This window comes from Chiloscyllium plagiosum, unplaced genomic scaffold (genome assembly GCF_037043375.1).
Source record: "Chiloscyllium plagiosum isolate Xiang-an unplaced genomic scaffold, Cpla_swu_hap1 HiC_scaffold_12, whole genome shotgun sequence".
Taxonomy (NCBI): domain Eukaryota; kingdom Metazoa; phylum Chordata; class Chondrichthyes; order Orectolobiformes; family Hemiscylliidae; genus Chiloscyllium; species Chiloscyllium plagiosum.
In genome coordinates, this window is record NW_028270150.1 from 39,204,336 (window position 1) to 39,226,938 (window position 22,603).

The following is a 22,603-nucleotide window of genomic DNA, read 5'->3' on the forward strand; positions in this document are numbered from 1 at the left end:
CATGTATCTCAATATTCTCCTCGACCACGTTGTCTTTTTCTCGTGTGAATACTGACAAAAAGTATTCATTTAGAACTTCCTCTATCTCCTCTGACTCCATGCACAACTTCTCACTACTATGCTTGATTGGCCCTAATCTTACTCTCGTCATTCTTTTATTCCTGATATAGCTATAGAAAGCCTTAGAGTTTTCCTTGATCCTATCCGCCAATGACTCCTCATGTCCCCTCCTGGTTCTTCTTAGCTCTCTCCTTAGGTCTTTCCTGGCTAACTTGCAACTCACAAGCTCCCTAACTGAGCCATTACATCTCATCCTAACATAAGTCTTCTTCTTCCTCTTGACAAATGATTCAACTTTCTTAGTAAACCGCAGCTCCCGCATTCAACAACTTCTTTGCTCCCTGACTGGTACATACTTATCAAGCACACACAGTAGATGGTCCTTGAATAAGCTCCACATTTCAATGTGCCCATCTCCTGCAATTTCCTTCCCCATTCTATGCATCTTAAATTTTGCCTAATTGCATCAGAATTGCCTTTCTCCAGCTATAATTCTTGGCCTGTGGTATATACCTATCCCTTTCCATCACTAAAGTAAACATAACCAATTTGTGGTCACTACCAGCAAAGTGCTCACCTCCAAATCTAACACCTGGCTGAATTCACCACCCAGTACCAAATCCAATGTGGCCTCACCTCTTGTTGGCCTGTCAACGTACTATTTCAAGAAACCCTCCTGCACGCATTGGACAGAAACTGACCCATTTAAAGTTCTTGAACTATAGTATTCCAGTCAATATTTGGAAAATTAAAGACCCCATAATAACTACTCTGTCACTCTCACTCCTATCAAGGATCATTTTTGCTATCCTATCCTCTACACCTCGGGAACTATTCGGAGGCCTGTAGGAAAGGTCTAACGGGGTAACCTCTCCTTTCCTGTTTCTAATCTCAGCCCATACTACCTCAGTAGAGGAGTTGTCAAACATGCTTTCTGCAACTGTAATATTGTCCTTGACTAACAGTGCCACACCAACCCCTGTTTTACCATTTTCTCTGTTCTTACTGAAAATGCCAAACAAGAACTATAAAAAAAATACATCAGACAAGCAAGCAGGAAACTTGCTACCAGGATACATGAACACCAACTAGCTACCAAAAGACACGAGCTACTATCACTAGTTTCCATACGTACAGACAAAGAAGGACACCATTTTGACTGGGACAGCACACACATCCTAGGACAGGTGAAACAAAGACACGCACGAGAATTCTTAGAAGCATGGCATTTTAACACTATCAATAAACACACCGATATAGATCCTATCTACCTTCCCTTAAAAAAAAGAACTGGAAATGACATCATCCACTATAAGAAACCAAGACCTATAAATAGAGAGGCAGAACAATACATCAGCGCTTTACCGGACACTCTCTCTGATGATGTTACCTAGTATGGTGACAAAATGTCTGAAACCAAACATTCCAGCTTAATGAGCAAATTTACATACATTATAATCTTTTTCTGTAAATTTTGTGCCCTATGATCCAACTCCACTAGCTACCTGATGAAAGCGAAGCACTCCAAAAGCTTGTACTTCCAAATAAGCCTGTTGGACTATAACCTGGTGTTGGGCGATTTTTAACTATGGTAAGTTGGGAAAACGTTTTAAAGGGATGATGGTAGACAGGCAATGGCAAACATTTAAAGACCATAACAAGGAACTGCAACAATTGCTCATTCTTGTCTGACACAAAAAAAACAGAAAATGTGCCCCAAACGTGGCTATCAAAGGAAACAATAACCACACTATTTAAAAGGGAAATAAAGGAAAACAGGGAATTCATGGTGGGTTGTGAATTTAGGAGATATACATCCATAATATTTCAGTTTAGGAATAAACGTAAAGTTTGACTTGTGATCTTTTCTTTCTCTAATTGTCTATCAGAAGTTTAACATTGTTTGAAAAGAGGGAAGTGAGGCCAAGGCAGATATCCTAACTGTAATCTTCCACAGAAAACTACACACATCACCTTGCACCTTAAATAAAGTGAAAAAGGAAACCAGAATATTTACAGAGCAGTTAGCATAATTACTGTGGCCGAATCTTTTGTTTGAGATCAGGATCCCTGCACCACAGAATCAAGTATGTATCTTGACCTTGCCCTGTTGTATTAACAATTATCAGAGAGAAAACTTTGCAGATTGACCAGTTAGTGGCAGAGAGCCTTCAATTAAAGAGCTTCTGTTTCTGGGGGGGCCAAATAAAGAATTCAAACACTGAGTTGAGGTCTGCTGATATAGATAATGGAGGGAAGTATTACTTCAGGAGAGAAACTGTTGAAATTAAAAATGACGAGAAGTGAGATCTCTCTTGCAGTTGCTGCATTTGAGGATGACGTAGTCTTCCACTTTAATTGATTACCCATTGTCTGCAGGCAGGCAACCATCACAGCTCCAAACTGGCTTCCATCTTGGTACCCTTACACCTGCTAATGAAAAAGGGTCAGCATTGAAATGGTCACGTGGCCAAGAAGTAGCCTTCAGGGAAGTGAAAAAGCAGCTTTCGTCATCTAAGTTGTTGATCTGCTTTGATCCCAAGCAAGAGGTATTGCTGACATGCAGTACCTCCCCATACAATATTGGGGTAGTGTTAGCTCACCAGTGGCCTAACGGAGAGGAGTGCCTGATAGCATATACTTCGTCGGCTTTGGCTGATGCAACTACAGATTTGGCAGCCATCTTTGGTGTGAAAAAGTTCCACTAACACCTTTATGGATTTAAATTTGTAATAGTAATAGACCACAATCTGCTGATGAGGCTATTTAAAGAAGACATGTTGGTGCTGCCTATAACTTCTGGTTGAATTCTGCAATAGGCCCTTATTTTCAGTGTGTACACATACTAGTTAGCACACTGTCCAGGAGGCCAAGTGGCTAACGCGAATGCCTTGAGGCTCCTCCCACTTGCAGATACTCCCTCGGTGGTGCCTGCCTTGGAAGAGTCTATTCTGGTTTTAAACCTCCTGGGCACCCTTCTGGTCACCGCTGACAATATCCACCTATGGACACCAAAAGATCCCAGCCTAGCAAAACTAAAACAGCGAGTGGTAATGGGGGAAACAGAACGGCCATCACAACCAGGACTGAAATCTTTCTGGACCCACAAAACCAGATCACCATCGAGGATGCCATTTTACTGTGGGGAGCAAAGATGATTATCCCAAGTAAAGGTCACCTCCAGATACTGGCTGAACTCCACCAGGGCCTTCCAAGATGAAAATCTAGCAAGAAGCTATTGATTGGATGCTGACAGAGCTGCATTGGAGGGGAGGGCCCAGAGTGCCAACAAGGACAAGAATTACCGTTGGCTGAGCCCCTACATCTGTGGGAATGACTGGGTAACACGTCAACTATGATGGTCCCTTCATGGCCTCAATGTTCCTGATCATCGTGGATGCCCATTCAAAGTGGTTAGACGTACATAAAGTTTATTCAGCAAACTCAGGAACGATGATTGAAAGCTGCGAGCATCATTTGCAATACGGAGACTCCCAAAGTCATTAGTCATGCATGCGTATTTGCTGGTGTCGAATGGCATTTTTGCATGTTCAGCTAGTTCCATACCATCCATCATCCAATGGTCTGATGGAAAGAGCAGTCCAAACATTAAAACAGGCTGAAAGAAACAGTCTACAGTTTCACTCAATACCAAACTGACCTGATTCCTGTTCAATTATAGGATCACCCCTCTCGCAATCACAGGATAGTTCCTGCAGAGTTGCTGATGGGAAGAAGACTCCGCACCAGGTTAAACCTGATATTCTTAGACCTGGGGGAGAGGGGGAAGTGGCAGTAGGAATACCAACGGTGGCCACATGCCTTCTGTGAGTGAGAGGAACAATTTACTTCAGGGAAGGAAGTTTGATGTGAGGGTCAGGGTTTGTGTTCAGGTAAAAACAATGACTGCAGATGCTGGAAACCAAAGTCTAGATTAGAGTGGTGCTGGAAAAGCACAGCAGGTCAGGCAGCATCCGAGGAGCAGGAAAATCGACATTTCGGGCAAAAGCCCTTCATCAGGAATAGAGGCAGGGACCCTGCAGAATGGAGAGATAACTGAGAGTGGAGTGGGGGTGGGGAGAAAGTAGCATAGAGTACAATAAGTCAATGGGGGTGGGGATGGAGGTGATAGGTCAGGGAGGAGGGTGGGGAAGGTAGCAAAGAGTACAATGGGTGAATGGAGGTGGGGATGAAGGTGATAGTCAGAGAGGAGGGTGGAGTGGATAGGGGGGAAGGAAGATTGACAGGTAGGACAGGTCATGAGGATGATGCTGAGCTGGAAGGTTGGAGCTGGGGTGAGGTGGGGGAAGGGGAAATGAGGAAACTGGTGAAGTCCACATTGATGCCCTGGGGTTGAAGTGTTCCAAGGCAGAAGATGAGGTGTTCTTCCTCTAGGCGTCAGATGGTGAGGGAGCGGCGGTGAAGGAGGCCCAAGACCTGCGTGTCCTCGGCAGAGTGGGAGGGGGAGTTGAAATGTTGGGCCACAGGGTAGTGGGGTTGATTGGCGTGGGTGTCCCAGAGATGTTCCCTAAAGCGCTCTGGTAGGTGGCGTCCGGTCTCCCCAGTGTAGAGGATACCACATCGGGAGCAACCGATACAATAAATGATATTGGCAGATGTGCAGGTAAAACTTTGATGGATGTGGAAGGCTACTTTGGGGCCTTGGATGGAGGTGAGGGGGGGAGGTGTGGGCACAGGTTTTACAGTTCCTGCGGTGGCAGGGAAGGGTGTCAGGAAGGGAGGGTGGGTTGTTGAGGGGCGTGGACCTGACCAGGTAGCCACGGAGGGAACTGTCTTTGCGGAAAGCTGAAGTGGGTGGGGAGGGAAATATATCCCTGGTGGTGGGGTCCGTTTGGAGGTGGCAGAAATGTCGGCGGATGATTTGGTTTATGCAAAGGTTGGTAGGGTGGAAGGTGAGCACCGGGGGTTTCTGTCCTTGTTACGGTTGGAGGGGTGGGGTTTGAGGGCGGAGGGGCGGGATGTGGATGAGATGCGATGGAGGGCATCTTTAACCACGTGGAAAGGGAAATTGCGGTCTCTAAAGAAGGACGCCACCTGCTGTGTTCTATGGTGGAACTGGTCCTCCTGGGAGCAGATATGGCGGAGGGGGAGGAATTGGGAATATGGGATGGCATTTTTGCTGGAGGTAGGGTGGGAAGAGGTGTAATCCAGGTAGCTGTGGGAGTTGGTGAGTTTGTAAAAAATGTCAGTGTCAACTTGGTGGTCATTAATGGAGATGGAGAGGTCCAGGAAGGGGAGGGAGGTGTCAGAGATGGTCCAGGTGAATTTAAGGTCAGGATGGAATGTATTGGTGAAGTTGATAAATTGCTCAACCTCCTCGCGGGAGCACGAGGTGGCGCCAATGCAGTCATCAATGTAGCGGAGGAAGAAGTGGGGAGTGTTGCCAGTGTAACTACGGAAGATGGACTGTTCTACATAGCCAACAAAGAGACAGGCATAGCTGGGGCCCATACGGGTTCCCATGGCTACCCCGTTGGTCTGGAGGAAGTGGGAGGATTTTGAAGGTAAAATTGTTATGGGTGAGGATCAGTTCAGCAAAAAGAATGAGAGTGTCAGTGGAAGGGTACTGTTGGGGACGTCAGGAGAGGAAGAAACGGAGGGCTTGGAGGCCCTGGTCATGGCAGATGGAGGTGTAGAGGGATTGAATGTTCATGGTGAAGATGAGGCGTTGGGGCCGGGGAAATGGAAGTCTTGGGGGAGGTGGAGGGCGTGGTGGTGTCTTGAACATCTGTGGGAGTTCCTAGACTAGGGGGAAATAGGACAGTATCGAGGTAGATGGAGATGAGTTCAGTGGGGCAAGAGCATGCTGAGACAATGGGTCGACAAGGGTGGTCAGGCTTGTGGATCTTGGGAAGGAGGCAGAACCGGGCAGTGCGGGGTTCCCGGACTATGAGGTTGGAAGCTGTGGGTGGGAGATCTCTTGAGGTGATGTATGGTCTGGGAGATGACAGTTTGGTGATGGGGGGGTGGGGTCATGGTCGAGGGGGCGGTAGGAGGAGGTGTCTTTGAGTTGGCATCTGGCTTCAGCAGTGTAGAGGTCAGTGCGCCAAACTACCACTGCACCCTCTTTATCTGCTGGTTTGACGATGAGGTCGGGATTGGAGCAGAGGGAGTGGAGGGCTGTGAGGGTGAGAGATTGGAGTGGAGGAGGGGGTAGACGGGTTGAGGCGGTTAATGTCTCGGCGGCAGTTGGAAATGAAGAGGTCGAGGGCAGGTATTAGGCCACCACGAGGTGTCCAGGTGGATGCAGTGTGTTGGAGGCAGGCAAAGGGGTCCTCGGAAGGTGGGCGGGAGTCCTGATTGTAAAAGTAAGCTCAGAGGTGAAGGCAGGTGAGGCAGTCCTGAACAAATACGTGGATCACCAGGAAGCTGCTACCACACAAACAGGGCAGGAGCAAAACATACCTGGCCCCTCAGAACAGCCAAAAAGGCTGTCAGAAACCATGGGTTCTCCTCAATTTGTCTAGTGTCAAGGAAAACTCAGAGGCAGGATGGAATCAACCTCAATACTATTATTGCCAAAGGGGATGAAGAAACCCTCCCGAGATGACTCCGGGTGCAAGAAATGGGCAATGGTCCGGTACATGCTGACTATTTTAGATTCCAAGTCAGAGGAACCGTACAAGGTACAAAAAATTTCCAAGGATAAGTTGCAAGAGATCTATATCTCTGGACTTAGTGGGGAGGGATGTCATGTTTGGAACCATGGCCAAATGGATCTCATTGATTATGAGATCCTTGATTGGGGTTGGTAGCCTGAGATCCATGATTGGATTGTTCACCTGGGCCAATCAAGGAGCCCTAGCTGCCAAATATAAACAGGAGCATCAGAAAGTCTCAAATGTATGGTGCTTGAAAAGCACAGCAGGTCAGGCAGCATCCGAGGAGCAGGAGAATCGACGTTTTGGTGATGAAGGGTTTTTATGTTTACTGGAAACATCTCAACTCTGATCTCCAGCATTTCCAATCTTCACTTTCTCCTGGTGTCATTCTAAGGAAAGTCTCCTCATTCTAGGGACTAGCTTTGAGCTAGCTGGTCAGAGCCCATGTACTGTGCACTTGTAACTGAAGGGTGACTTGGTGATGCGATTCCGGCCTGTGAGCTGTTATTTTAAAGGCCGAGGCTGCTTGACTGGAAAGAACATGTAAGATGTTCACACGTGGAGACTATGGCAGCAGTACCTGTTCTTACAGAGGTTAGATTGCTAGACTCTCAATTCCCAGGAAAATGTTGAAGGTGCCAAGTTATAAATGATCATGCTTTTATACTGTTCATTTGCTTCCAAGATAGAGTACGGTTGGGTCTAAGGAAGAGCTATTCAGCATTTTTACCTGGATAGAAAGTCTATATGAAGCATGTGGCCATATTAACAGACTTTGAGAGAAAGAGAGTTGTGAAACCATGGAAGTATTGGGTTGCAAGTTTGCCCAAAATATGATAGAACTTCATAGGCTTCAGTTTGCCAGGATTGGAGGTGAGCAGGGGAGAGAGAGAAAAACAGAGAGAAAAAGAGAGAGAAGTTATCAGCTGACAATCTACATGGTTCATTGCACAGAACTGTGGGTGGGTGCTTGCACTCAGGTTGAAAAGATCAAATTCATGAGTATTTAGAATAAACCTGGAAGATTGACTCAGCTTACATGAGAGGGAGAATCTCCAGGGGAATAAAAAAAATCTTCAGTGCGACAAGCAGTTCTGTGGTTACCAGGATAGAAAATGACCAGAGTGGAAATAAATCCTTTGGAGCTCAGAACAATTTTGAATTGGATCCAGAAATCAAATGACAACCGAAAGGACAGTAGATTTTTTGGTTGTGTTTCTAAGTAAAATAGGAAAGCAGTTTTGTTTAGTAGCTTTGAATATAAGTTGCCCAGAAAAAATGTAGCTTAGTCAGTGATGTTTTTATTCTGTTTGCTACAGTTAGGTTTTAGAATCTGGAATCTTGTTATGTCAGATGGGTGTTATCCAGGAGAATTGCAGTATTAATTAGCATTGGGGTGGAATAGAAGGGGCAAACATGTCATTTAGAATTTAAAGAGAGGGTATCAAACTAGCAAAAGGGTACTTTACCTGAATGTTCATAGCATTCGTAACAAGGCTAATGAGTTAACAGTACAAATCATGACGAGTGATTGTGATTTAATAGTCATTGCGGAAAAATGATAGCATGATGGTCATGACTGAGAGTTCAATGTTGAGGGCTATCAGACTATTTGGAAGGACAGACAGGAAGGTAAGGGACATGGTGTAGCTCTGATATTTAAGGATGACATCAGGGCGGTGATGAGAGATGATAAGGTTCCATGGAAAATAGGGTTGAATCCATTTGGGTAGAAATTAGAAATTTAAAGAAGAAAACATCACTGACGTGCATAGTCTATAGATCATCAAATAATAATAATATCACATTGGGGCAAGCAATAAACACAGAGATAACTAATGCCTGTAAAAATGGAAGGCAATTGTCATGGGGGATTTTAACCTATATGTTGATCGGTCGAACCATTTCGGTCAGGGTAGCCTTGAGGAGGAGTTCATTAAATTTATCTGCGATAGTTTTCTTGAACAGTATGTAATGGAACCGATGAAGGAGCAAGCTATCCTAGATCTGGTCCTGTGTAATGAGACAGAAATAATTAATGATCTCATAGTTAGGGTTCCTATTGGAAGGAGCGATCACAGTCTGGTTGAATTTAGAATACAGTTGGAGAATGTGAGGATAAAATCCAATACTAGGGTCCTGTGCTTAAACAAGGGAGACTATAATAGGATGAGGGAGGAGTTGGCTAAAGTAGACTGGAAGCAAAAACTTTATGGTGGGACAGTTGATGAACAGTGGAGGACCTTCAAAACAATTTGTCAAAGTGCTCATCAAAAAGTATATACCAGTCAAAACGAAGGAAAGAGGGAAAATGTGTAATCTGCCCTGCGTGTCTAAGGAAATAAGGGAGGCTATTGTATTGAAAGAGAATGCATACAAAGTGGCCAAGATTAGTGGGAAACTAGAAGATTGGGAAAGCTTTAAAGATCAACAGAGCAACAGAAAATCACAAAAAAGAGCAATAAAGAAAAGTAAGGTAGATTATGAGAAAAAAAACTAGCTCAAAATATAAAGACAGAGAGCAAAAGTTTCTATAAATATTTAAAACAAAAAAGACTGGCTAAAGTAAACATTGGTCCTTTCAAGGATGAGAAGAGGTATTTAGTAATGGGATATGAGGAAATGGCCAAGACATTGAAGAGGTATTTTGTATTGGTTTTCACAGTGAAGCACAAAAACACCATGCCAGTCATTGACAAGGAGATGAAGGTCGGTGAGCACCTGGAAACAATCACTATTACGGAGGAGGTAGTGTTGTGCAAGCTAATGGAAGTAAAGATAGACAAGTCTCTTAGCCCTGATGGAGTGCATCCCACGGTGCTAAAAGAGATGGCAGGAGAAATAGCAAATGTGATAATTTTCCAAAATTCACTGGACGTTGGGACAGTTCCAGCAGATTGGAAAACAACAAATATGACATCACTGTTTAAAAAGGGAGTTAGACAAAAGATGGGGAATTATAGACCGGTTCGCTTAACTTTTGTAGTGGTGAAAATGCTTGAATCTATTATCAAGGAAGAAATAGCAAAAGATATAGATACGAATTGTCCCATTGGACAGATGCAACATGAGTTCATGAAGGGGAGGTCATGATTAACTAGTCTTTTGGAATTCAATGAAGACATTATGAACATAGTAGATATGGTATATCTAGATTTCCAAAAGGCATTCAACAAGGTGCAAAACAAAAGGTTGCTGCATAAGATAAAGATGCAAGATATTATGTGCAATGTATTAGTGTGGCTAGAGGATTGGTTAACTACAGGAAGTAAAGAGTGGGAATAAATTAGTGCTATTCTGGCTGGCAATCAGTGACTAGTGGTGTGCCTCAGGGATCAATGTTGGATCTGCAATTATTCATAATTTACATAGATGACTTGGAGTTGGGAACGACATGTCATGTATGTCAAAGTTTGCGAATGAAACTAAGATAAATGGTAGAGCAAAAGTGTACAGAGGACTGTGAAACTTTGCAAAGGGACATAGATAGTTTAAGTGAGTAAGCAAGGGTCTGACAGATGGAGTACCATGTTCATAATGTGAACTCATCCCTTTTGAGAGGAATAACAATGGTAAAAAGTTGCAACATGATGCTGTGCAGAGGGACCTGGGTGTCTTTGTGCATGAATCACAGAAGGTTGGTCTGCAGGTGTAACAGGTAATTAAAAAGGCAAATGGAATTTTGTCCTTCTTTGCTGAAGAATTGAGTTTAAAAACAGGGAGGTTATGTTGCAGCTGTACAGGGTGTTGGTGAGGCCACACCTGGAGTACTGTGTGCAGTTTTGGTCTCCTAAATTGAGAAAGGATGTACTGGCACCAGAAGGGCGTGCAGAAGATGTTCATTAGGTTGATTCCAGAGTTGAGGGGGTTGGCTTATGAGGAGGGGCTGAGTAAACTGGGATTACATTCAATGGAATTTAGAATAATGAGGGGGGATCTTATGGCAACATACAAAATTATGAAGAGAATAGATAAGATAGAAATAGAGAGGATGTTTCCAATGATGGGTGAAACTAGGACAAGAGGACTGAATTGAGAAGGAACTTCTTCACCCAGAGGGTTGTTAATCTTTGAAATTCCATGCCCAGTGAAGTAGTTGAGGCTTCCTCATTGTTTTTTTTATATAGCTTAGATAGATAATTTTTTGCACAGTAAGGGAATTAAGGATTATGGTGAGAGGGAGGGTAAGTGGAGCTGAGGCCATGAAAAGATCAGCCACGATCTTATTGAATGGCGGAGCAGGCTTGAGGGACCAGACAGCCTACTCCTGCTCCTGGTTCTTCTGTTCTTCTGTTTGGTCTGTTGTCGATCAGGCTAAGGGAGATAAATTCCTCCTTCCTTATAGACAGTAGGCTGATTATGAATTGTTCAGGTGGTGTTTGATGTCCACATATTTAACTGACCCGTGATTGCTTGAATCTAGCTACAAAAGACACTGATAACTGGGACAGAATACAATTATTGATAAAGGGAATCATCCTTGGATATGTCATGGCTGAAGTGTTCAGGAGGACTCAGTGAAATACTATTTGCGTTTTCAAACAATGAAACGTTGGCTTTTATTCCTGTGCTTCCTGTTTTCTGATATTTTCACTCGTTCCTGTTTATGGATGCAATTCTTTAACAAATGCATGGGCAGCTCAGTGGCTTAGTGGTTAGCACTGCTATCTCACAGCACCAGGAACCCAAATTCAATTCCACCCTCAGGTGACTGGTTATGTGGAGTTTGTACGTTTTCCCTGTGTCTCCTCTGAGTGCTCCAGTTTCCTCCCATAGTCCAAAGGTGTGCAGTCTAGGTGGATTGGCCATGGGGACTGCAGGGTTACAGGGATTGGATAGGGGAGTGGGTCTGGTGGGATGGCCTTCAGAAGGTTGGTGTGGACTTAATGGGCTGAATGGTCTGCTTCCATACTGTATGGATTCTATGATATTAACATATGATAATAATGTATTTTCAGTGGAATCAATGTCAAGACACCCATATCACCCAGTGATCTGGATTATATAACTGTAAAGCCTTCACCTCGTTCAGGTAGGAGAAATATAAATTATTTGCAATGATTGTCGCATTAGATGTTTTATCTGTCAGATGGAACACGAGTAAGAAGAATGTTTCAGTAATCCTTTGCTGCTGTAAAGATAATATATTCCAAAGCATCAGTTTGCTATAAAAGGGGGAAACCAGTGGCTGTGACAGAATAGAGAACCATTTGTACTGAATGGCACAATAGCAGCATGAGGGCAGGTTCGGAGACACACTGTTAGAGGTTGACCCTGTTTGGAGCTCCAGTAAGTCATGGCAGCCATTTGCATGGAGGGCTATTGTCAACCATATAATCCAGTCAACATGATGCTTTGTGTCTATTGCTAGTGAAAGAGGCTTGTTGATATTGCAGTGAAGTTAATTGTTAGTGTGCTCATCGCCTTTGCACAGACTTTGTATTGTATCCCTACCCATGCCATATGCCTACATAACTGGCTCTAGTCTGCTTACCAGGGCAATAGGATACTAGGTGAACCCCAAAACATTTCCCATTGCCAACTTTCAGTTATATTGCCGTGTTAATAGAGAAGAATTACCCACAGAGATTCATGAAAGTATAAATGAACTAAAATGCACATGGAAGGCTAAAAATTGATTAGCTCCTACTTTCAGGTCTATGATTCACTGTTTGCCATGGTCAGCCCTATTGGGGCAGGTAGCCAATCACAATACTTGCTTCTAGCTGGCTGAATGTTCGAAACAAAACCCAGTGGTATTCGTGATTTGAGCTTGCTGCTCCTAAAGGGAAACTGATTTAACTTTGAGAAAGTTACTAGAGACTGTCATGCAGGAACAATTATAAGAAAAAGTACCCCTCCTGGCAAAGTGACAGGAACAGAGAACTTCCAGTTTGTGGAATGAGATCCAGGCTGTTGAATGCAGTGTTGGAATCCTTAGACCAGGTGTAGACAGGAAGTGGAAGGAAGTTTCCTTGGGTGTCAGGAGGCCCTTTTCTAACACCCTAAGGAAGTAGCTAGCCATACAGGTCAATTCCTAGAACCTCACTTGGAGGTCGTGGTGTCGTTATAGTGCGTCAATGTCACATGGGCAGTCAAGATATTGAATGCAGTATACACAGATCTTGTGTCATTACAATTCATGAGATTCAAACCACACTCAATACTGTGTAATAGGCCGTACATGTCAGCACTGAAATCAGCCAATAATGTCAAACACCTATACTCAAATGATCCTGATACAATTGGCAATTTTAAGGGTGGTACAATATTACATCTTAAAGGTGATGCAACCTCATTAATGGTTATCCAAGGAAGTGCAGTGTGCTCATCCAGGAGGAGGGAAGCAAAATGTTATCATTTGGACCACCACAGTTTGGTGTAGCTCCATTTATATTTGTTCTAAAGAAAGATGGCAACGTAACATCTATCTAAATCCAAAGTGCCACAACCTGTCATTTAAAAGGTGCCTGTATGAAATACTGATGCTGGAAGAATAAAATCAATTTGCTCAATCTCTCTTTATAGGATGGTCCTTTCTTTCTGAGAACAAGTCTGGTGAACTTGCATTGCACTTCCTTTATTTAATTCAAGCATGACTTAACCACTGCTGTACTCAAATCCTTTTGTAATAAAGGCTAACGTTCCTAATAGTTCACTGTACCTGCAGATGAGCCTTCAATGACTTAGTGATCAGAACTCACAAGTCTCTTTGTGCTTCTAAACTTCCCAACCTCTCACCATTTAAGAAATCTCCGCACACCTCTTCTTCCCACCAAAGTGAATAATCTCATTGTTCACATTTTTTTTTCTATCTGCCATGCTCTTGCCCAATCACTAAGGCTGTCCAAATCCCTAAAGTTACATTACATATTTCTCACAACATATACTCCTATTTAAGTTTGTATTATCTGCAAATTTGGAAATATTATATTTGGTCCCCATGTCCAAGTCATTGATAAAATATTGTGAATCGGGGGGGGCGGGGGGCTAAAGTACTGATGCTTGTGATATCACATGAGTCACAGATTGCCTCTGCGAGAATTGACCAATTAATGCTTACAGTCTTTGTCTGTTAGCCAACCCTTAATCCATGCTAATATCTTACCTGCTATCATTTGCTTTAATTTTGCTAAGAAATCTTATCAAAGCCTTCTGAAAATCCAAACATGCTCCAACCATCCACTCACCAATATCAATTCTGTTTGTAATATCCTCAGAACTCAAACAAGTTTATTAAGCATGATTTTCCATTCACAAACACATGCTGACTATGGCCAACTTCTTATTTTTATCTCTTATTTTATCCAAATGTCAATTTATCACATTCTTTATAATAGAGTTGCCCTACCACTGATGAAAGGCTGGTCAGTCTTTAGTTGCCTGCTTTTTCTCCTGCCCCTTTCATCAATAGTGTGGTGTCATTTGCAAGCTTCCAATCATGTGGAATCATCTGGAATCATTAGGATTTCGGAAGCTAATTATCAAAGTCATAGAGTCATGGAGGTCAACAACATAGGAAAAGGGCCTTCAGCCCATCGCATCTGTGTCAGTTGGAGACAAGCACCCAACTTTTCTAATCCCATTTGCCAGCACTTGGCCCCCAGCCTTTAATGTCTATGTATTGCAAGAGTACATCAAAATGCTTCTTAAATGTTATGACTGTTTCTGCTTCCACCACCCTTGCAAACAGTGAGCTCCCACCACCCTCTGAGTGAAAAGGTTTTTCCTCACATTCCCTCTAAATCTACTGTCCTTATCTTAAATCTATGTCATTGGTCCCTGCATCAATGGGGAAATGTTACTTCCTGTTTTCCCTATCTATGCCCCTCATAAATTTATACATCTCAATTATGTCCCTTTTCAATCTCCTCGGCTCTAAGAAAAACCTTTCAACTCATTTGATCTCAACTCTCTGTTTTCTGTTAGTTTCCAATCTATTGGGACTTTTGCCATATCCAGAGAGTTTTGGAATATTACAGCCACTATCTCTGTTGCTACTTCTATTAAGATCCATTAGATCCTGAAGACTTATTTGCATTTAATCCCAATACTTTACTCAATACTTTTTCCCTAATGATGATTGTTCTAAGTTCTTCCCTTTCTATAACTTCTGCATTACCTGTTGCTATTGGGATTGTACTCCATCCACTACCATGGAAACTGAGACAAAATATTGATTTATTGTTTAGTGATAGTAGTGAGGTCAGCCAGGTGAATCTCATAGAATATGATTTCCCTGATTGGGGCTGTTGTTCTGGTTCAAACAGGGAGCCCTGGCTGACTGTTAAAAACAGAAGTGTCAGACATCCTGTCACTCTGAGAACTGCCTCTGTGAGAGATGGATCATTGTTAAGCACTCTCTATGTGTAAATAAAGGTTGACTTGGTGTCAGAATACCGGTCTCTGTGGACTTCTTTCAAACATCTCTGCCATTTTGTGTTTCCCACCATTAACTCCCCATCTCATCCTCCAGTGAACCAACATTCACTTTAGCTACCCCCTTTCCTTTTCTGTTCTTCTAAAAGCTTTTTTAGAATCAGGTTTCATTTGCTTTTTGTTTTATAATTTGCACTAGTTTTCTTTTAAAACTTATCTTTGCTTTTTTTTATTGTTTTAATAATTCTTGGTTGATCTTTAGAAGTTTCTCAATCTTTCAGGCTGCCACTGGCCTTTGCAATATGGCATGCCTTAATTTTTGAATTTATGTTATCTTTAACTTCTGTCTTTAGCCAGGGATGTTTATCCCTCCTCTTACCATCTTTCCAACCGTCTGGAATATGTTTTAGTTGGGAGCAATTGATGTATCTTCTGAAAGATTTGCTGCTGCTCATCAATTGTTCTACCTTCCAGTTCAGTAGGATCAAACGTGCTCTCATGCTCATGTAATTACTTAGGTTTAACTCCAGAATGCTTGTTTGGAATGTCCAGTTCCTTTCCCTCAGACTGAATTTGAAATTCTAATATGGTAAATTCACTCTTCTCTCGAGGATTCCTCACTGTGAAATCATTTATCAATCCCACCTCATTACATAATACCAAGTCTGGAATAACCTGCTCCATGGTTGGTTCCATAGCACATTGCTCCAAAAACAATCTTTAATAAGTTCAATGAACCTCCCTTGTTGCTATTCCTGTAATTTTGATGAATGTTTATTAAAATCTCCCATGATTATTGAGTACCTTCCTTATAAGCCTTCAGTATTTCCTGGTTTATGCTAAGCCCCACTACAGGGTGACTCTTTTGAGACTTAATCTGACCTAGACTGCTACGTCTTGATCTTCAGATCTTCAGTGCCTTTATAATTTCCCACTGATCTATCCGTTACGAACAAACTACTTAATTTCCTTTCCTTCCTGTCTCTCCTTTGAAACATTGAGTACAGTTGGATATTCAATTCCCAAACCTGGTTCCCTGTAGCCACGTTTCAGTAATTGTTACCAACTCATCTCTATTTGCACTGTTAACTCATTAATTTTATTCTGAATGCTTTGTGCATTTAGATACAAGGCCTTTAAATTTGTTCTATTATCAAATTTCCCAAAACTTCTTCAATTGATTTGGTGCATTATGATGTTCTTACATTCTGTCCCTTCCTTTAGTTTTCTGGTAACAATTAGTCTCATCACCTATCTGCACTCCTCCCTTCTGCTTTAGCTTTGAGTTTTGAATTTACTAGACAACTGGAGTCTTCCCTCTCCCCACCCCACATTGCTATTTAATTCAAAGTCCAAGTTATGCATTTCACCAAGACATCCTTTTCTTTCTTTTCTTCAGTGTTGATACTTCGAATATTCCATTCCCAGTCCTACTCACCAAACACCCATCAGGAAATCAGCAGGATCAACAACAGGAAATTATACCAGAAGCAGTTACCTCTGCATTTGTCTTGCAGTCCCTTTAAGTTGTAAACCATCCACCTTGTATAGGTCCCAGCTGCTCCAGAACTGGTCCAAAAGCTTCAAACATCTGATGTGCTCCTTTCAACTCTAGTTCTCCATTTACATGTTTAATTGAGTGATCCTCATATTAGAGATGGAAATGTGTTGCTGGAAAAGCGCAGCAGGTCAGGCAGCATCTAGGGAACAGGAGAATCGACGTTTCGGGCATTAGCCCTTCTTCAGGAATTGAAGCATGAGGAATTGATCCTCATATTCCCATGCTTACAAATACATGGTTCTCGGAGTAATCCTGACATTACTATTCTCGAGGTCTTGCTTTTTAATTTCCTTCATAAGTCCTGAATTCTGCTTTCAAGACCTTAGAAATAAGGGACCACTCATTCAAGACAGAGATGAGGCGGAACCTATTTTGGCTGAGTGATCTATTCCTGCTCCTAATTCATACGTTTGCTTTGTTACAATGTTATCATTCTTCTCTTGCTTTTTTAAAACTTTTTTGTCTCAAGACACAGTAGAAATCCATTGTTTGGCAATCTTATTGTTTCAGAAATTGTCATGAATCATTTGAATGATGGACATCTATAGAGAAGGCCATTGATTTCAGTGTCTTTCAATGATTTTGGTTTTTCTTTCAACTGCAGACCCTGGAAAATGTTTCCCTGGGAAGCCTCTACTTTCACCATCTGGATTTTATTATCAGGATCAGTGGATGTCAACAAGCTGCAACATTCAGCGTTTCAACACTCCTGCAACTATTATAAACTGTCTCCATGGGAAAAGTGTCTACATTTTTGGAGATTCCACTATACGTCAGTGGTTTGAATATTTGACAGAATTTGTACCAGGTTAAGTGTGTTGTTTCTCATGTTTATTCTGGTCTAATCTAAGTTTTTTTCATTCACTTGTGAGGCATTGGGTCATTGGATGGCCAGCAGTTATTGCCCATACCTGATTGCCCTTGAGAAGGTGGTGGTGATCTGCTATCTTGATTTCTGCAGTCCATTTCCTGTAGGTAGACCTACAATGCCATCAGGGACAGAGTTGCAGGACTACAGTAACAGTGAAGGAGTGGCAATATATTTGAACCAGGATGATGAGACTTCGAGGGGAACTTACAGGTGATGATGTTATGGACCAGACCAAACCCCCTCAAAATGTTCAGCCCTAAGGTTTTCCTATTTTGAAGGTAAATGTAAGCTGCTATTCATGACTTTTGAGAAGATTTGTAGCTCAGGTTGAGGTTCTGGATGTAGGTTTGTTTGCTGAGCTGGAAGGTTCATTTCCAGACGTTTTGTCACCCTACTAGGTAACATCTTCTGTGGGTCTCCAGGTGAAGCACTATTGATAATTCCTGCTTTCTATTTATATGTTTGGGTTTCCTTGGGTTGGTAATGTTGTTTCTTGTGGTGACATCATTTCCTGTGGTAATGTCATTTCCTGTTCTTTTTCTCAGGGGGATAGATGGGATCTAACTTGATGTGTTTGTTGATAGAGTTCCGGTTGGAATGCCTTGCTTCTAGGAATTCTCGTGCATGTCTCTGTTAGGCTTGTCCTAGGATGGATGTGTTGTCCCAATCAAAGTGATGTCCTTCCTCATCTGTATGCAAAGATAATTGAGTACTTCCTGTTTCACCATGAATTCCACATTCCAGCACCTTTTTTGGCAACAATCCTTCTGAGTTACATATCTCCTCATTTCTCAACATCAAAGATTGACATGATCCCGTGTCTCTTAATATTGTAACGTCTTTACCTGCGCTCCTGCCTATGTGAGCAAACCTTACCGTCACAAGTATATGGTTTAAGAAGATCTGGCACATTCTCCTTAACCAACCTCTGACTAGGTTATACATTCTGGTGCAGCTTTTTAGCTTCCACTGTGCTTTCCTTTGCCACTTTATCAAAATTCACTGGTTTACTCTGTTTTCCTACATCTGTCTTCCCAATGCAAAAGATTTTCCTAACCCACCAACACTGTGACTTCATGTGGCCTACATTATTGCAATGAAAACTTTTCACTTCTTTCCCATTTATGGATTTCCTTTTTATCCTGAGGTAAGTTATTTCTTCACTGAGATCTACCTTTCCCTTTCCATCTGAGGATTTCTCTTTTCCCTAATTTCTATCCCTCACAGATTGAAATTGATGTTGGAAGCCAAATTTTGGTTTTTGAACAATTCATAATCATCAGCCATTTCAGCTGCTAACCTTGCCATTTTAACTCTCTGCTCTTCCACATAAGTTCTCATTATTTCATGAACTGAATTTTTAAACTCCTCCAAAATAATCGTTTCTCTAAGAGTGTGGTATGTTTGCTCTATTGTTAATGCCTTTATCCACCTATCAAAATTACTTTTTTTAATCCTTCCAAATTCAATGTAGGTTTGATCAGGGTTCCTCCCTAGATTCCTGAAACATTGTCTGTTTGCATCTGGCACAAGCTTATATGAACTTAAAATAGCTTTCTTCACTTCCTTATACTCCCCAGACACTGCCTCGGAATACCTTATTAATATCTCATTAATTTTGTTTGGATCAACAAAACCCACATGGTCACTGGCCACTGCACTTGTTTAGCCCATCTTCTCAAATGAGATGAAAAAGACTTCTACATCCTTCTCATCAAATTTAGGCAATGTTTGGATATATTTAAATAGATCGCCACTTGGCCTTTGTTCAGCCTCACTGTCTTCCTCACTAAGTCTACTTTCTACCTTCACCTCCATTCTTTTAAGCCTACTTGCCTATATTAGTACCAATTTCTGAAGTTCAAACTCTCTTTCTTTCTCCCTTTCCACACTCTTTTTTTCCTTTCTTCTCTCTCTTTCTCTCATGCTTCTCTCTCTTTTTTCCTTTTCTTCTCTCTCTCTCTTTCTTCTCTCTCTTCCTCCTTTTCCTCTCTCTCTTTCTCCTTTTCTTCTCTTTTTCCCTTTCTTCTCTCTCTTTCGCCCTTTCTTCTCTCTCTTTCGCCCTTTCTTCTCTCTCTTTCTCTCTTTCTTTTCTCTCTTTCACTCTTTCTTCTCTCTCTTTTGCCCTTTCTTCTCCCTCTTCTTCCCTTCCTTCTCTCTCTTTCTCCCTTTCTTCTCTCTTTTTTCTCTTCCTTTCTCTTTCTTCTCTCTCTTTCTCCCTGTCTTCTCTCTCTTTCTCCCTTTCCTTTCTCTTTCTCCCTTGCTACACTCATTTTTCCTTTTCTTCTCTCTCTGATCCCTTTATTCTCTCTTTTTACTTTCCTTTATTTTCTTCTCTCTCTTTCTCCCTTTCTACGCTCTCTTTCTCCCTTTCTTCTCTCCTTTTCTCCCTTTCTACGTTCTCTTTCTCCCTTTCTTCTCTCCTTTTCTCCCTTTCCTCTTTCTTTCTTCTGTCTCTTTCTCCATTTCTTCTCTCTTTCTCTCTTTCTGCTCTCTTTTTCTCCCTTTCCTCTCTCTCTTTCTCCCTTTCCTCTCTCTTTTTCTCTTTCGTTTCTCTTTTTTTCCGTTTTCTTCTCTATCTTTCTCCCTGTCTTCACTCTCTTTCTCCCTTTCCTCTCTCTCTTTCTCCCTTTTGTCTCTCTTTCCCTTTCTTCTCTCTTTTTCTCCCTTTCCTCTCTCTTTCCTCTCTCTCGTTCTCGCATTCCTCTCTCTCTCTTTCTCCCTTTCTTCTCTCTCTTTCTCTCTGTCCTCTCTCTTTCTTTCTCTCTTTATTCTCTCTCTTTCTCTCTTTCTTCTCTTTCTTTTCTTTTCCTTCTCTCTTTTTTCTCCCTTTCCTCTCTCTTTCTTCTGTTTCTTCCTCCCTTTCCTCTCTCTCTTTCTCCCTTTCCTCTCTCTCTTTCTTCTCTCTCTTTCTCTCTTTTTTTCTCTCTCATTTTTCCCTTTTTTCTGCTGGGCCTTCCTCCCTTTTTGCTCTGCTGAAGAAATTCTGTCCTTTTCTTTTCTTTCTGCGAGGGCAATTCATTGTTTTTATCTTTCCAGTGCTTTTAATCGTAATTCAAATTGTTTCATTTCTTTTTCTCTTTTTCTTTTGCCTCCAACTCAAGCCAGTTAATTTTCAATTGAATTTTAGCCATTTCCAAAGTTTCAGATGGTATTTCCAGCAAATTTAAATGCCGAGCTATTGCAGTAATTATCTCTCCTTTTCTCACAGATGAGGGCAGCTCCAATCCCAGCTTGTCTGACAATTCCATCAGCTTTGCTTTTCTCACCTGCCTTAAAGCCCGCACATCATTTAGAGTCATAGAGTCATAGAGATGTACAGCTTGGAATCAGACCCTTCGGTCCAACACATCCATGCCAAGCAGATATCCCAACCCAATCTAGTCCCACCTGCCAGCGCCTAACCGATATCCCTCCAAACCCTCCCTATTCATATACCCATCCAAATGCCTCTTAAATGTTGCAATTGTACCAGCCACCACCATTTCCTCTGGCAGCTCATTTCCATACACATACCACCCTCTGTGTGAAAAAAGTTGCCCTTTAGGTCTCTTTTATATCTTTCTCCTCTCACCCTAAACCTATGCCCTCTAGCTCTGGACTCCCCATCCCAGGGAAAAGACTTTGTCTATTTATCCTATCCATGCCCCTCATAATTTTGTAAACCTCTATAAGGTCACCCCTCAGCCTTCGACGCTCCAGGGAAAACAGCCCCAGTCTATTCAGCCTCTCCCTATAGCTCAAATCCTCCAACCCTGGCAACATCCTTGTAAATCTTCTCTGAACCCTTTCAAGTTTCATAACATCTTTCAGATAGGAAGGAGACCAGAATAGCATGCAATATTCCAACAGTGGCCTAACCAATGTCCTGTACAGCCGCAACATGACCTCCCAACTCCTGTACTCAATACTCTGACCAATAAAGGAAAGCATACCAAACAGCTTCTTCACTATCCTATTGACCTGCGACTACACTTTCAAGGAGCTATGAACCTGCACTCCAAGGTCTCTTTGTTCAGCAACACTCCCTAGGACCTTACCATTAAGTGTATAAGTCCTGCTAAGATTTGCTTTCCCAAAATGCAGCACCTCATATTTATCTGAATTAAACTCCATCTGCCACTTCTCAGCCCATTGGCCTATCTGGTCCAGATCCTGTTGTAATCTGAGATGACCTTCTTCGCCGTCCACTACACCTCCAATTTTGGTGTCATCTGCAAACTTACTAACTGTACCCCTTATGCTCACATCCATATCGTTTATGTAAATGACATAAAGTAGATGACCCAGTACCAATCCTTGTGGCACTCCACTGGTCACAGGCCTCCAGTCTGAAAAACAACCCTCCACCACCACCCCTTGTCTTCTACCTTTGAGCCAGTTCTGTATCCAAATGGCTAGTTCTCCCTGTATTCTGTGAGATCTAACCTTGCTGACCAGTCTATCATGGGGAACCTTGTCGAAAGCCTTACTGAAGTCCATAAGATCACATCTACTGCTCTGCCCTCATCAATCTTCTTTGTTACTTCTTCAAAAAACTCAATCAAGTTTGTAAGACATGATTTCCCACGAACAAAGCCATGTTGACTATCCCTAATCAGTCCTTGCCTTTCCAAATACATATACATCCTGTCCCTCAGGATTCCCTCCAACAACTTGCCCACAACTGTGGTCAGGCTCACCGTTCTATAGTTCCCTGGCTTGTCTTTACCACCCTTCTTAAACAGTGGCACCACGTTTTCCAACCTCCAGTCTTCTGGCAGCTCACCTGTGGCTATCGATTATACAAATATCTCAGCAAGAGGCCCAGCAATCATTTCTCTAGCTTCCCACAGAGTTCTAGGGTACACCTGATCAAGTCCTAGCGATTTATGCATTTCAAAACATCCATCACTTCCTCCTCTGTAATATGGACATATTTCAAGAAGTCACCATCTATTTTCCAACATTTTATATCTTCCATGTCCTTTTTCACAGTAAACACTAATGCAAAATACTAGATTGGTATCTCCCCCTTTTTCTGCGGCTTCACACAAAGGCCGCCTTGCCGCCTTTGAGGGGCCCTATTCTCTCTCTAGTTACCCTTTTGTCCTTAATGTATTTGTAAAA

At 42.3% G+C, this 22,603-nt stretch overlaps 1 protein-coding gene across 1 annotated transcript in view; it reads left to right on the top strand.

The window, feature by feature from the left end:
- Positions 1-22,603, top strand: part of LOC122555564 (NXPE family member 3-like) — a 142,675-nt gene that overhangs the window by 106,286 nt on the left and 13,786 nt on the right. The window contains exons 5-6 of the mRNA XM_043701591.2: positions 11,642-11,715; positions 17,228-17,431. Coding sequence (XP_043557526.2) covers positions 11,642-11,715; positions 17,228-17,431 — 278 coding nt within the window. The remainder of the gene's footprint in view (positions 1-11,641; positions 11,716-17,227; positions 17,432-22,603) is intronic.